Source organism: Eurosta solidaginis, chromosome 4 (genome assembly GCF_040869045.1).
Source record: "Eurosta solidaginis isolate ZX-2024a chromosome 4, ASM4086904v1, whole genome shotgun sequence".
NCBI classification, from domain to species: Eukaryota; Metazoa; Arthropoda; class Insecta; order Diptera; family Tephritidae; genus Eurosta; species Eurosta solidaginis.
In genome coordinates, this window is record NC_090322.1 from 42,205,557 (window position 1) to 42,216,405 (window position 10,849).

Here is a 10,849-nt window from a genome sequence, read left to right on the forward strand (position 1 = left end):
GAAAAGGAGGTTGGGTTGGCAATTGGGTTGGAGAGGCTTTAAATTGCGCTGAAAATCGCTTGAAAGGAATGCACTACATAACCTCTTCTTATCATACCAATCAAAAACCAAGTTTTTGGTGTTTGGAGAAGTCTTGAGTATGTCCAGTGCCATTATAAAATCAGGCATACATATGTTTCCTATCTCATCAATCTTACCTCCTGGACTAAGCGTTGTTCAAAGAAGTTCATGCAGGGCGCTTAGGAATATAAAGTATATTTTGTATTGAAATTAAGAAAGCGGATACTCAGGTAGCCACATTCTCAGAATATGTTGGGTTTCTTTGTCTCAAATGCATAAAACAGTACACGTGGAGCTGTAATTAATGGACGTGCATGGACGCTGACATAAATGGAACAAATTCATTAGCCAGCGTTGTATGGCCAGTCAGGTATTATATAATTGGATAAGATTAGGCTTAGACACGTTATGCCTCTTTTGGGCTTGTAAAGTCGTTAATATGTTAAACAATAAATCCATTTTATTTTTGAGTCAACAATTAGAGAATATCACACGCTATGTTTCTTTCTGTAAGAGAAGTAATATAGGCCGACCTTTTGCTTAAAGTCATGTTGTGCTAGGTTTCAAGTTCTTTGAATAAACAGGCAGGAGTACAGTTTCTATGTCGACTCCGAACGGTGGTTTCTTTTTCTTCCTCTAAGAGCTTTCGGAAGAAAAGTTTACAGATGATCAAAAAGGTTGGGAAAACAGCCGAACTAATCTGAAACCTTTGGCTTGGGAGGTCAGCACCTAACATCTTATGCTACGGAGGCTGTTGCTTTCATACTCACTTGCTGTAGTTGTCGTTATTTAAGCGCTAACCGTATATTTTTCAAACAGTTACGTTTTAAACTTCGGGAAGTATTTACAAATATGTTAACAAGATCCAGATACATGTCTCTTTTGATGGGCGGTAAGTTTTCTTTTATAAAATATTAATTTATTACCAACTACTTAGACTACGCTTTGAGAATGAGGTAGAGGAAACTATTTAGTGGAAATCACCTCACTACTTCATCAAGAAGTGTTCTGGAATACAAAGAAGCATTGGGAAACTTCGTTCAGGCCGGATCATACATCTTTATTGCGTTCCCGGCCAACAAGGGATAAAAGGTAACGAAAAGGCCGATGAGTTGGCAAAGGAGGGTGCAACACTCGGTGCGTCGGCGATAGACGTCCCAATCCGTTTGGGAGAAATCAAAAGGAGACAGGAGTTGCATATGATCCATCAAGCAGGAAAAGTCTGGAAAAAAGCACGGGGCTGCAAAATTTCTAAGATCATGTGCAAAGACTCACAAAGTGGCTCATATCTCTGAAGAGAGAATACTTAATGCTCGCGTTGGGCATACTGACTGGATTTACATGCTTATAAGTTAGGTCTCGTCAGTAACAGCAAGTGTATGAAGTGTGAGCTGCAGGAAGAAATGGTTCAGCATGTTCCTTGTTCATGTCCTGCGCTCGCCAGGTCAAGACTCCAGGTATAAGGGAGCAGCAGAGAGGCGGCAATTAAGCTGGGTCCTAGAAAACAACAAGCAACACGGGGGTATTCTATAAGATATGTCCTGACACCTGATTGGGGTTCTTCCGTTTGGTCGTCAAACAAATTCTGGTAATACTATGGACACATCCAGTCTATCTGAGATCTTTATTGACCGGACAGTTCAACATAACCTAACTCACTGTTTATCCGGTTAAAATTTAAGTGGTTTTTCCGAACTGTTTTTGATGTGAAAGCACTTTTTTCATGGTTTAGGGGGGTCAGGCGGATTGATATGTCCAGAATTAACAACAAAGGAGAAGGACACTGAAAGCGGAAATAACCTAAATCAGAAGAATAAAGTCGGAGAGTTCAAAAAGTAAGGCAAGTATGGAGGAAGAGGGGGAGGAAAAAAAATTCGAAAATCAGAGTGAAGTAATGGTGTGAAAGGTGGAGAGGATATGAAAGTCGAGGGTTTAGATGTACCAACTTATTTACAACTTAGGTAAACACTTGATCGTGAGAATAATGAAGATGGTTATAATCATGATGATAAAGAGATAAACCAGAATGCGAAAGATGCAGACGAAAGCGAATGAAAAGTCCAAGTCTACAACGACGCACTGATCCTTTAAGTATCTTTGTAGCTGCAGTGTAGGGCACAAGTACGATTACAGCTGTTGGCTTGGAGGAGTTGTGTAGCACAATCTTTTCAAGGGTTGCCAGCGCAAATTACAGCTTCTCTCAGTGAGCTCACCTACACGCAGTGAATCCTGTTTATTTAGCAGGCTCGACTTTGTCTTCTCCAAGTTTCTCACATAAGAAGGAAGTTGGATGACCCAGCAGACCCTATCAAATCGTTTACGAGATGGTCCGGCTAGTACCTGATAAATATCCGGAAAACATCATCAACATCGAAAGCCTTCGGAAAGTTTCATTAGCGCTAAAAAACAAGAAGAAGATAGTTATAATTTTATATACAACGGTTTGGTATTATGACTATGATCAGTGCTTCGCTTACAGCGAGTTAAAGTTACGGTAACAGTTGCTGTTGAGCAACAACAGTTAGGGCTCATGGTTTTAGATACTGTTACGATTATGGTTACTTTCACGATTATTGTAGGTAGCCGGGCGGCTGTAGCCGTTACAAGTAATGTTATAGCAACGGTTTCCCCAAACAAAATAACGGTTTAACACGAAACCCAATTTAACTTTGGATTCTGTGCTCAAATTAGGGTCCCACTTTGTACATACAAACAATGTACTATCTTTAATCAGGGAGGCGCTTGAAGAATAGTTTAGTCCATTTAATTAAGATCCCAATATGAGGCAGCTTCCGAATCAACAGGAGCTTAATATTTTCCTACCAAGGGATCAAACCGGTGTACTTCTCAGCTCAGTTTTCTCAAAAAATGTTTCCTACACTGCTCAGAGTAGATGAGACAAAATATCACGTGAGACGTACCTCTTCACACTCTTTCGTAGGCTGTGGCCCTACTTCCTTTCGCTGCGAAAGTGCCTTTGCACTAGATCACTTTGGATATCATGTTTAAGTGCTCCTTTGATGGGTGCAATGGAACACAGAGAAAATGGATGGTTACTGATTCCACTAGCGACCGCAAAAGGCTTGACGAGATTTGCGAGGCTTAATCGAAAAACCTGTCAAATATGTGTATATAAAGTTCCTTCAACTTCCTATAATACAGTTGCCCAATATTGTTACTAGTCCAGGTGAGGTTTAACTGGCCCATCAATAAAGACTTCGCTTAGACTGAATGTGTGCCAGAATTGGTTTGGAGTCTAAAGGGAAACCCCCATATAGGCACCAGGAAATACATTATAGAATAACTATGTTCTCTTGGCAAATACAAGAAGTTTTCTAGAACCTAACTTAATAGCTGTCTCGAGGTCTCGCAAATCCGCCTTGCTTTATAGCTGAAGCCTTGACCTCGTGAGCACAGGACGCAAACTCAACACGTGCGCAACCGTTTCTTCCTGAAGAACTTCCTGCATTCACTTCATGTGACGCCCGAAGACGGTGCCTATTTAGTATGTCTATCATGAGCCTTGGAGATATGAGCAACCTTGTAAGTATACTACGGTAGAATATGCACATGATCTTTAAATTTTGCAGCAACGCGCTTCTGTCCATGTCTTTCCTGCTTGATATATAATTTGCAACTCCTGCCTCCTTTAAATTTCTTCTAAATAGATTGGAACATCTACCGTCGATTCATTAGTGCTACTAGAGTTTTTAAAACTAATTTTAACTGGTGGTAATATGTCGCCTATTAGAAAAGGAGTACTCTGTATATATTCTCCAAATCCCGATTTGCCAGTTAGCAAAGATGAAGTTCAAGACCTCCTGTACTGATTTCTCACAAACGCGACGTCCATAGGCGACTCATTAGTGTCCCCGTGATCTGACTTAGCTGTTACATATTGACGAGGATGAAGGCTCAGACTTCCTCCCTTAAAGCCAAAACAAAAGTTTGGTCCCCGCTTTTATTCCAAATCATCCCGTGTGTAACAAAAGCTGTTTTCACTCTCGAATATTGTAAGTGCTTTCTGTGTAATGCCTTTGCGAACACGTGGCCGAAACAGGATGACCTTTGACTATTAAAGAAGACTTCCTGAGGAAGATTGAAAACATGAAATGCGTAAAAAGATGAAGGAATAACATGGGTTTTATCTTTGCGAATAAGAACTTCCATACAGCAGACGATATTTGTTACCATCCATTCAATTGGACAACGTCAGATTCTTAGAATAGGCTATCATATAAGTTCTACTTATTTTTAAGTACACTCGATTTAAATATCCGATTAAAGGCATATGTTTTATCTCATATATTTTTCGCAGTATGGTTGATCATCCATCAAATGCCGAGCAACAGTGCGCAAGCTCCGTATGACACGAAAGTAGACTTGGGGAAAATTTTAAACTTGAGCGCCTCAAAAGAAAGCATTGAGCGGCAAAAATTAGTGCAAAGTATCAGAGCAGAGATTGAAAACGGTTTGGAAAAAGTTGCAAAACTAGAAAATGTATTATATAAACTTGAAAAGCTGGACGATACTGCTAAGGAACGTAAAGAAATACGAAATAGAGCTCTTAGCGGTAATCCAAAATCAATTGGTTTCCAAATTGAGGCTAATGATAGGACTGAAGATACTACCGAGGTGCCATTTGTTGGCACAACAGCAAAAATGACAGTAACAAAGGAAAAAGGTGCTAAGCGCGTGCCAGGTATAACTAAAAAACCGAACGCAGAGGATGCCTTGGATTTATTATACACTTCAGATGAGCCTGATATTTCAGAAACCTACGATGATTCAATTAATTCTATAAAGGAAAGAGATATACCGTCGGAATTTGACGATGCAGCTGAAGAAGAGGAAGTCGAAAATTACACAGAACAGCCTGCTGTTGAAAAACGAACAGAGAACGCGCAAAATTTAGTTAAAACTCTTTTGGAAAAACTACGTTATTTCATACAATCGCGTATTGCCCGAGACCGCTTTCAATTAGAAAAATTTTTTAAACAAATCGAATCCGAACATCCAGATGTACTTTATATCTTTAAAACTTTCGCTAGTGTCGTTTCGTACAAAAATCCTAACGAGTACGATATTCTCAGTCTATTTGAAAGAATAGCAAAAGATAAAACTCCAAATGCTCTGCGCTTGCTGGCAAACTTTCTACATGCGACGCCACCTGCAGGGATGCAAACGGAGCAAAAACAGATTCCGGGAGGTACCGTAGCTGCAGCACCAATTAAAGGTTCTGAAGAAAGTGATGAAAGTGCACATCTTTTTGGTACTCAAAATTATCCGCGCTCATTGTCTGAATACTTCAATGTGGTTATACCGCATTTATTAAGAAAAGGAAACGTTTTTTAGTTAATAATGACCAGATTATGTATGACGCCGTTACACCTTGTGTCAAAGTCACTCACATTCATACTCGCAACTATATCATGGCAATAATTTTACACAAGAAAAATTGATTCCTTGTGTCATGTTGCGTTATACATAATTTGCCCCTAAATGACATTTTATATAAATTCAATATACATATTTGGCTTCAGGTAATTGAAAATAATTGGCAACTCTATTAAAATATAGCACATTGAATACAAACATATAAATAATAACATAGACAGACGGTAATATTAATGACGTTTAACCAAACACATAAATAGATCCGAACACGAAGCATACAGATACAGTACATCAATATAATTCCGCATCAGCTAGCTAATGCGCATTAATATGCCGTCTGTCTAGGCTTACGAGTTTTCTGAAATGCTAGATTCGGATGCAATAAAGTAAAAATTTATTTAGGCCTATATTATGTATGTCACCGTGACTCTTTGCGTCGCATTCACTCACTTTCACATCTACCAAGCTGTTCGTTTTTTATAAGCTCTTACGTATTCGCGTTCGTCCTCTTACGTAGTCACTACGTATTCCCTTCGACTGTGACACCCATTATGTAGCCAATGTATCTACTTATTTTTTCTGAACATTTTAGTGCAATTTTTGGAAAGTAAAGAGTAAAAGCGTTTAAATAAGCTGGCATACGGAGCGGAACATCTGACAATTGCAAACAAATAAACACAAACGCGAATAAAATAAAATAAAAAATTGTTCTTGCTCATGTCGTATGGTGGAATAACCAGGTGAAGTAAGCCGTCAATTGTCTCGCTCTAAATTTTTCTTTGTTCTGTCATTCGGCTATCTAAAAATTCTTCACCAATCTTGTCCCCGAAAAAGTGTTGCTTTTTGCGTTTTTCAGGAGTAAAATAGTACCCAGATCATTATGTAACCGAAAATCGTTACCAGTTCTTTAGAAGGTGAATATCGATGGACCTTTACCGGATTTAATTACAGAGATTTACATTTGGGTATCTTTGGTGTGGGCTTCCATAACTAAGGTCGTGCTTAACTATTGCGTTCATATTATTGATGTCTAATATGTTTAATTTGTTCCAAAAAAAATTGAAACACGTCTTTGTTAAAACAAACTATTTGAATTCGCGTCATAACCAACAAGGATTTTCGCCTGTGCAGCGCTACTGAAGACTTTCGAGAAATGTGCAAGAACACCAAAAATGTCGTATTACACCTTATTTATGTAAACACTTCGTTAAAACAATAGATTTCTAAATACAGTTACAAAAAACTGTTACTTACTATTGTTGTTTTGGCCTAAAAATTAGACCACTAAGACAGAGGAATGTTCCAGTTATGGATTATAATTTAGAATATATGAACCCGGCTCGATCAGATTAGCGCCTTTTGGTTCTAGGCCGACTCCTATTATATCCCCTGACATATTTTAGGTTAGGTTAGGTTAGGTTAGGTTGCGAGGGCTGAGCTGGGCACTATGGTACCAGCTCACTACTTAGGCCACCAATGTAATACCCTATACGGTCTCAAAGAGGACCCCTACCCTGCCAAAATGGGTCAAACCACTTCGTGGAATTTATATATTTTCCTAGAGCCTTGACTTCATAGCTATAGACCTCAGCAAGGTCATGTAGAAAAGGTTTACCAAGGATGGCCAACCTACGCCTACTAAGCGCTGGACAATGACAGAGAAGGTGCTGGACACTCTCCTCATCTTCTGTACATCTGCAGCTGCGACAATAGTCGAAGGTCGTTACCCCCATTCTAGCACAATGCGTGCCTATTAAACAATGCCCTGTTAGAACCCTTACTAGGGACGACAGAACTGATTTATCTGACATATTTTAGTAAATAATAGCTTAGGAATATTAGTAATACATAATGAATTAACTGTCAAGAGGTTATGGGAAATCTTCTGATCAAGTTTGTATGATATATTAGAAGGTCATATGTTTTACTTCCGACTCTCAATGTCAAATCAACAGAGCAGATGGAAAGAACAATGTATTTTTAGATATCGAAACACATTTAAAAGTATTACGATCACTTCCAAGTGTGACTGTAAAAGTTAAAGTTTAAGTTTTTAATTTTATTCGATGCCTAAAGTAATATAAGCTCGCACTGGTCCTGTGTATCCCTTTTGTATTGGCATTAGGTTGCACTGATATGCTTAAAAAAACAGTCTGTAATGGCTTTCGTAGCAAGGCATTTGTTTTTCTACTCCTACTTTTCCAAAGCGGGTAAACATTTTAACCTCTTCTGACCGTTGCAATTACATCCCTACCTTTTCAGATAGCGTACATCTTCTATCTCTTTTTATTTACTTCACCTGGTGATTCCACCATGCTCATGTGCAAATATTTCGCAATATACGAGAAGGCGAAGCTGACAAGTGTTATTTCTGTAGTCCTATGGACTTTTAGAGAAATTGTTTGGACCTGTTGTTGTGGTGGCGGTTGTCGTTATAAAGGAGGTCGTAATTATGTGGTACATCATGACAGAAGAATTATGCCACACGCATGTTGGCTTTTCAGAAAATGTGCATTCGCAGTGGATATTTACTTCTATCAAGAGCTAAAAAAAAGTTGTAAACTTTCATTTGTTATAATATTGATGCTTTTTTGCACTGTGTTTTGTACTGTAGTTGGTACCACCGAAGGTCACCAATGCGAAAAAATGTATTGCAAAGGATTCGTTGAATCCAGTGCGTAGTTGTGCCAAGTGACTTCCTAGGTAGTCTGCTCTCCTCTGCTGAAACAGATGGATTATCATTATAGTGCTTGATCAAGGAGTTGTACCCCAGCGGGTTAGGGGATCAGAATATACCCGCGGTAGGTATGCCTGTCGTAAGAGGCGACTAAAGTACCATATCCAAGGGGCTGTGTAGCGCAACCCTTCAGGTTGCCAGCGCAATATATAGCTTCTCCAAACCCAATTGTCAACCTCACCTATCCGCGGCGAATCCTGTTTCACTAACAGACGAGGCTCTGGCGACCCCATGCTCCTCATGGAATTTGGGGGTAGGGAGGGAGGGAATGGCCTGAAGGTTTAATGTGGCCACATAAATCGTTCCCGAGATGGTCGAGCTAGCACCTTAATGGTGCTATGGTACCGGAGCGTACCGGGTATGTATCCGGCAAAGGACCATCACATCGATGACACTACCCAAAGCGTTCGGGGAGCAACCTTATCGCTACAACAACAACAACAACAACATCAAGGAGTTGTTTGTTGAGGTGCACCGGTTTGTGCAAACTCAGCAAAAAATGTCTGTTCAGCATCTCATTATGCTGCTCTATGTAGAGCCCTTCTGCTATACTATGTAAAAATGCTTAGGTGCCATAAGGGGCCATCCCGTGGCAGCTCTGAGTTTAGCCCTGCAACCTTTTACGGTGTTGGTTTAGTTAGTCAGACGCTACACCAATTGGTTTGTTAGTTGTTAGCAACGTTTCCTTATCTTCTCCCCCAAGTGTTGTTGGGAAGCGACGTGAGAATGTTATTGCGGCTCTTTACTTCAAATGGAACTTCGGTAGCTTGCGCCTTGAAAGTAAGATTACTGGCGCGTTTTACACTCAGCGACAAAGACGTGACCGTCCAAAAATTGGAGTTATGGACTGTGGATGATGAGGGAACGGATGTGAGAAAATTTTTTCTGAAGATTAGTTCATCTATTGTAGGTCCAGGGCCTGTTGCGATTATTGTTAGCTCGACAGTTTAATTCCCCTATATTTGGATGCTTCATTCCTAAAATAAAATAGTCGTGGTGTGGAAATATCAACTCGCCTAAGGCCTTTGTGTGCAAACAGTTGGTGTTCCTCCTAAACAACCCTTTTTAGCGAAAACTCAGCAAACACCTATTGATTATAGTAATTAAAACAAGTATGGAAGGCTAAGTTCGGGTGTAACCGAACATTACATACTCAGTTGAGAGCTATGGAGACAAAATAATGGAAAATCACCATGTAGGAAAATGAACCTAGGGTAACCCTGGACTGTGTTTGTATGGGTATCAAATGGAAGGTATTAAAGAGTATTTTAAAATGGAGTGGGTCATAGTTCTATAGGTGGACGCCATTTCGGAATATCGCCATAAAGGTGGATCAGGGGTGACTCTAGAATTTGTTTGTACGACATGGGTATCAAATGAAAGGCGTTAATGAGTATTTTAAAAGGAATTGGGGCTTAGTTCTATAGGTGGACGCCTTTTCGAGATATCGCCATAAAGGTGGACCAGGTGTTTGTACGATATGGGTATCAAATTAAAGGTATTAATGAGGGTTTTTATCAGGGAGTGGCCCTTAGTTGTATATGTGAAGACGTTTTCGAGATATCGACCAAAATGTGCACCACGATGACTCAGAACATCATCTGTCGGGTACCGCTAATTTATTTATATATGTAATACCACGGACAGTATTCTTGCCAAGATTCCAAGGGCTTTTGATTTCGCCCTGCAGAACTTTTTCATTTTATTCTACTTAATATGGTAGGTGTCGCACCCATTTTACAAAGTTTTTTTCTAAAGTTAAATTTTGCTTCAATAAACCAATCCAATTACCACGTTTCATCCCTTTTTTCGTATTGGGTATAGAATTATGGCATTTTTTCATTTTTCGTAATTTTCGATATCGGAAAAGTGCGCGTAGCCATAGTCGTATTTCGGCCATTTTTTATACCAATATAAAGTGAGTTCAGATAAGTACGTGGACTGAGTTTAGTAAAGATATATCGATTTTTGCTCAATTTATCATGTTAACGGCCGAGCGGAAGGACAGGCGGTCAACTGTGTATACAAACAGGGCGTGGCTTCAACCGATTTCGCCCTTTTTCACAGAAAATAATTATCGTCCTAGAATCTAAGCCCCTACCAAATTTTTGTTCGACTTATGGCATTAAAAGTATCCTAGACAAATTAAATGAAAAAGGGCGGAGCCACGCCCATTTTGAAATTTTCTTTTATTTTTGTATTTTGTTGCACCATATCACTACTGGAGTTGAATGTTGACATAATTTACTTATATACTGTAAAGATATAAAATTTTTTGTTAAAATTTGACTTTAAAAAAATTTTTTTTTTTAAATTGGGCCGTGGTCGTTCTCCGATTTTGCTAATTTTTATTAAGCATATATATTGTAATAGGAGTAAAGTTTCTGCCAAATTTCATCATGATATCTTTAACGACTGCCAAATTACAGCTTGCAAAACTTTGAAATTACCTTCTTTTAAAAGTGGGCGATGCCACGCCCATTGTCCAAAATTTTACTAATTTTCTATTCTGCGTCATAAGGTCAACTCACCTGCCAAGTTTCATCGCTTTATCTGTCTTTGGTAATGAATTATCGCACTTTTTCGGTTTTTCGAAATTTTCGATATCGAAAAAGTGGGCGTGGTTATAGTCAGATATCGTTTATTTTAAATAGC

General features: G+C 39.2%; 1 protein-coding gene across 2 annotated transcripts; it reads left to right on the plus strand.

The window, feature by feature from the left end:
• The first annotated feature begins 685 nt into the window (after window positions 1-685).
• Window positions 686-6,139, plus strand: LOC137249646 (uncharacterized). Of its 2 annotated transcripts, XR_010952462.1 has the most exons (3): window positions 686-952; window positions 4,379-5,603; window positions 6,050-6,139. XR_010952462.1 is itself a non-coding variant. In XM_067781346.1 (2 exons), exons 1-2 carry the CDS (start codon window positions 913-915, stop codon window positions 5,413-5,415), a joined length of 1,077 nt encoding a protein of 358 aa, XP_067637447.1. In that variant the 5' UTR covers window positions 686-912; the 3' UTR covers window positions 5,416-5,669. The 2 variants fall into 2 exon arrangements, 1 of the variants encoding a protein (XP_067637447.1); XM_067781346.1 differs by lacking the exon at window positions 6,050-6,139 and having other exon boundaries at window positions 4,379-5,669.
• Window positions 6,140-10,849: the final 4,710 nt, after the last annotated feature.

Bases quoted from the DNA above. Each gene is read 5' to 3' on its own strand.
- LOC137249646 (XM_067781346.1), top strand. From the start codon at position 913: ATGTTAACAAGATCCAGATACATGTCTCTTTTGATGGGCG. The intron at 953-4,378 runs GTAAGTTTTCTT...TATTTTTCGCAG, and splicing joins CATGTCTCTTTTGATGGGCG to TATGGTTGATCATCCATCAA.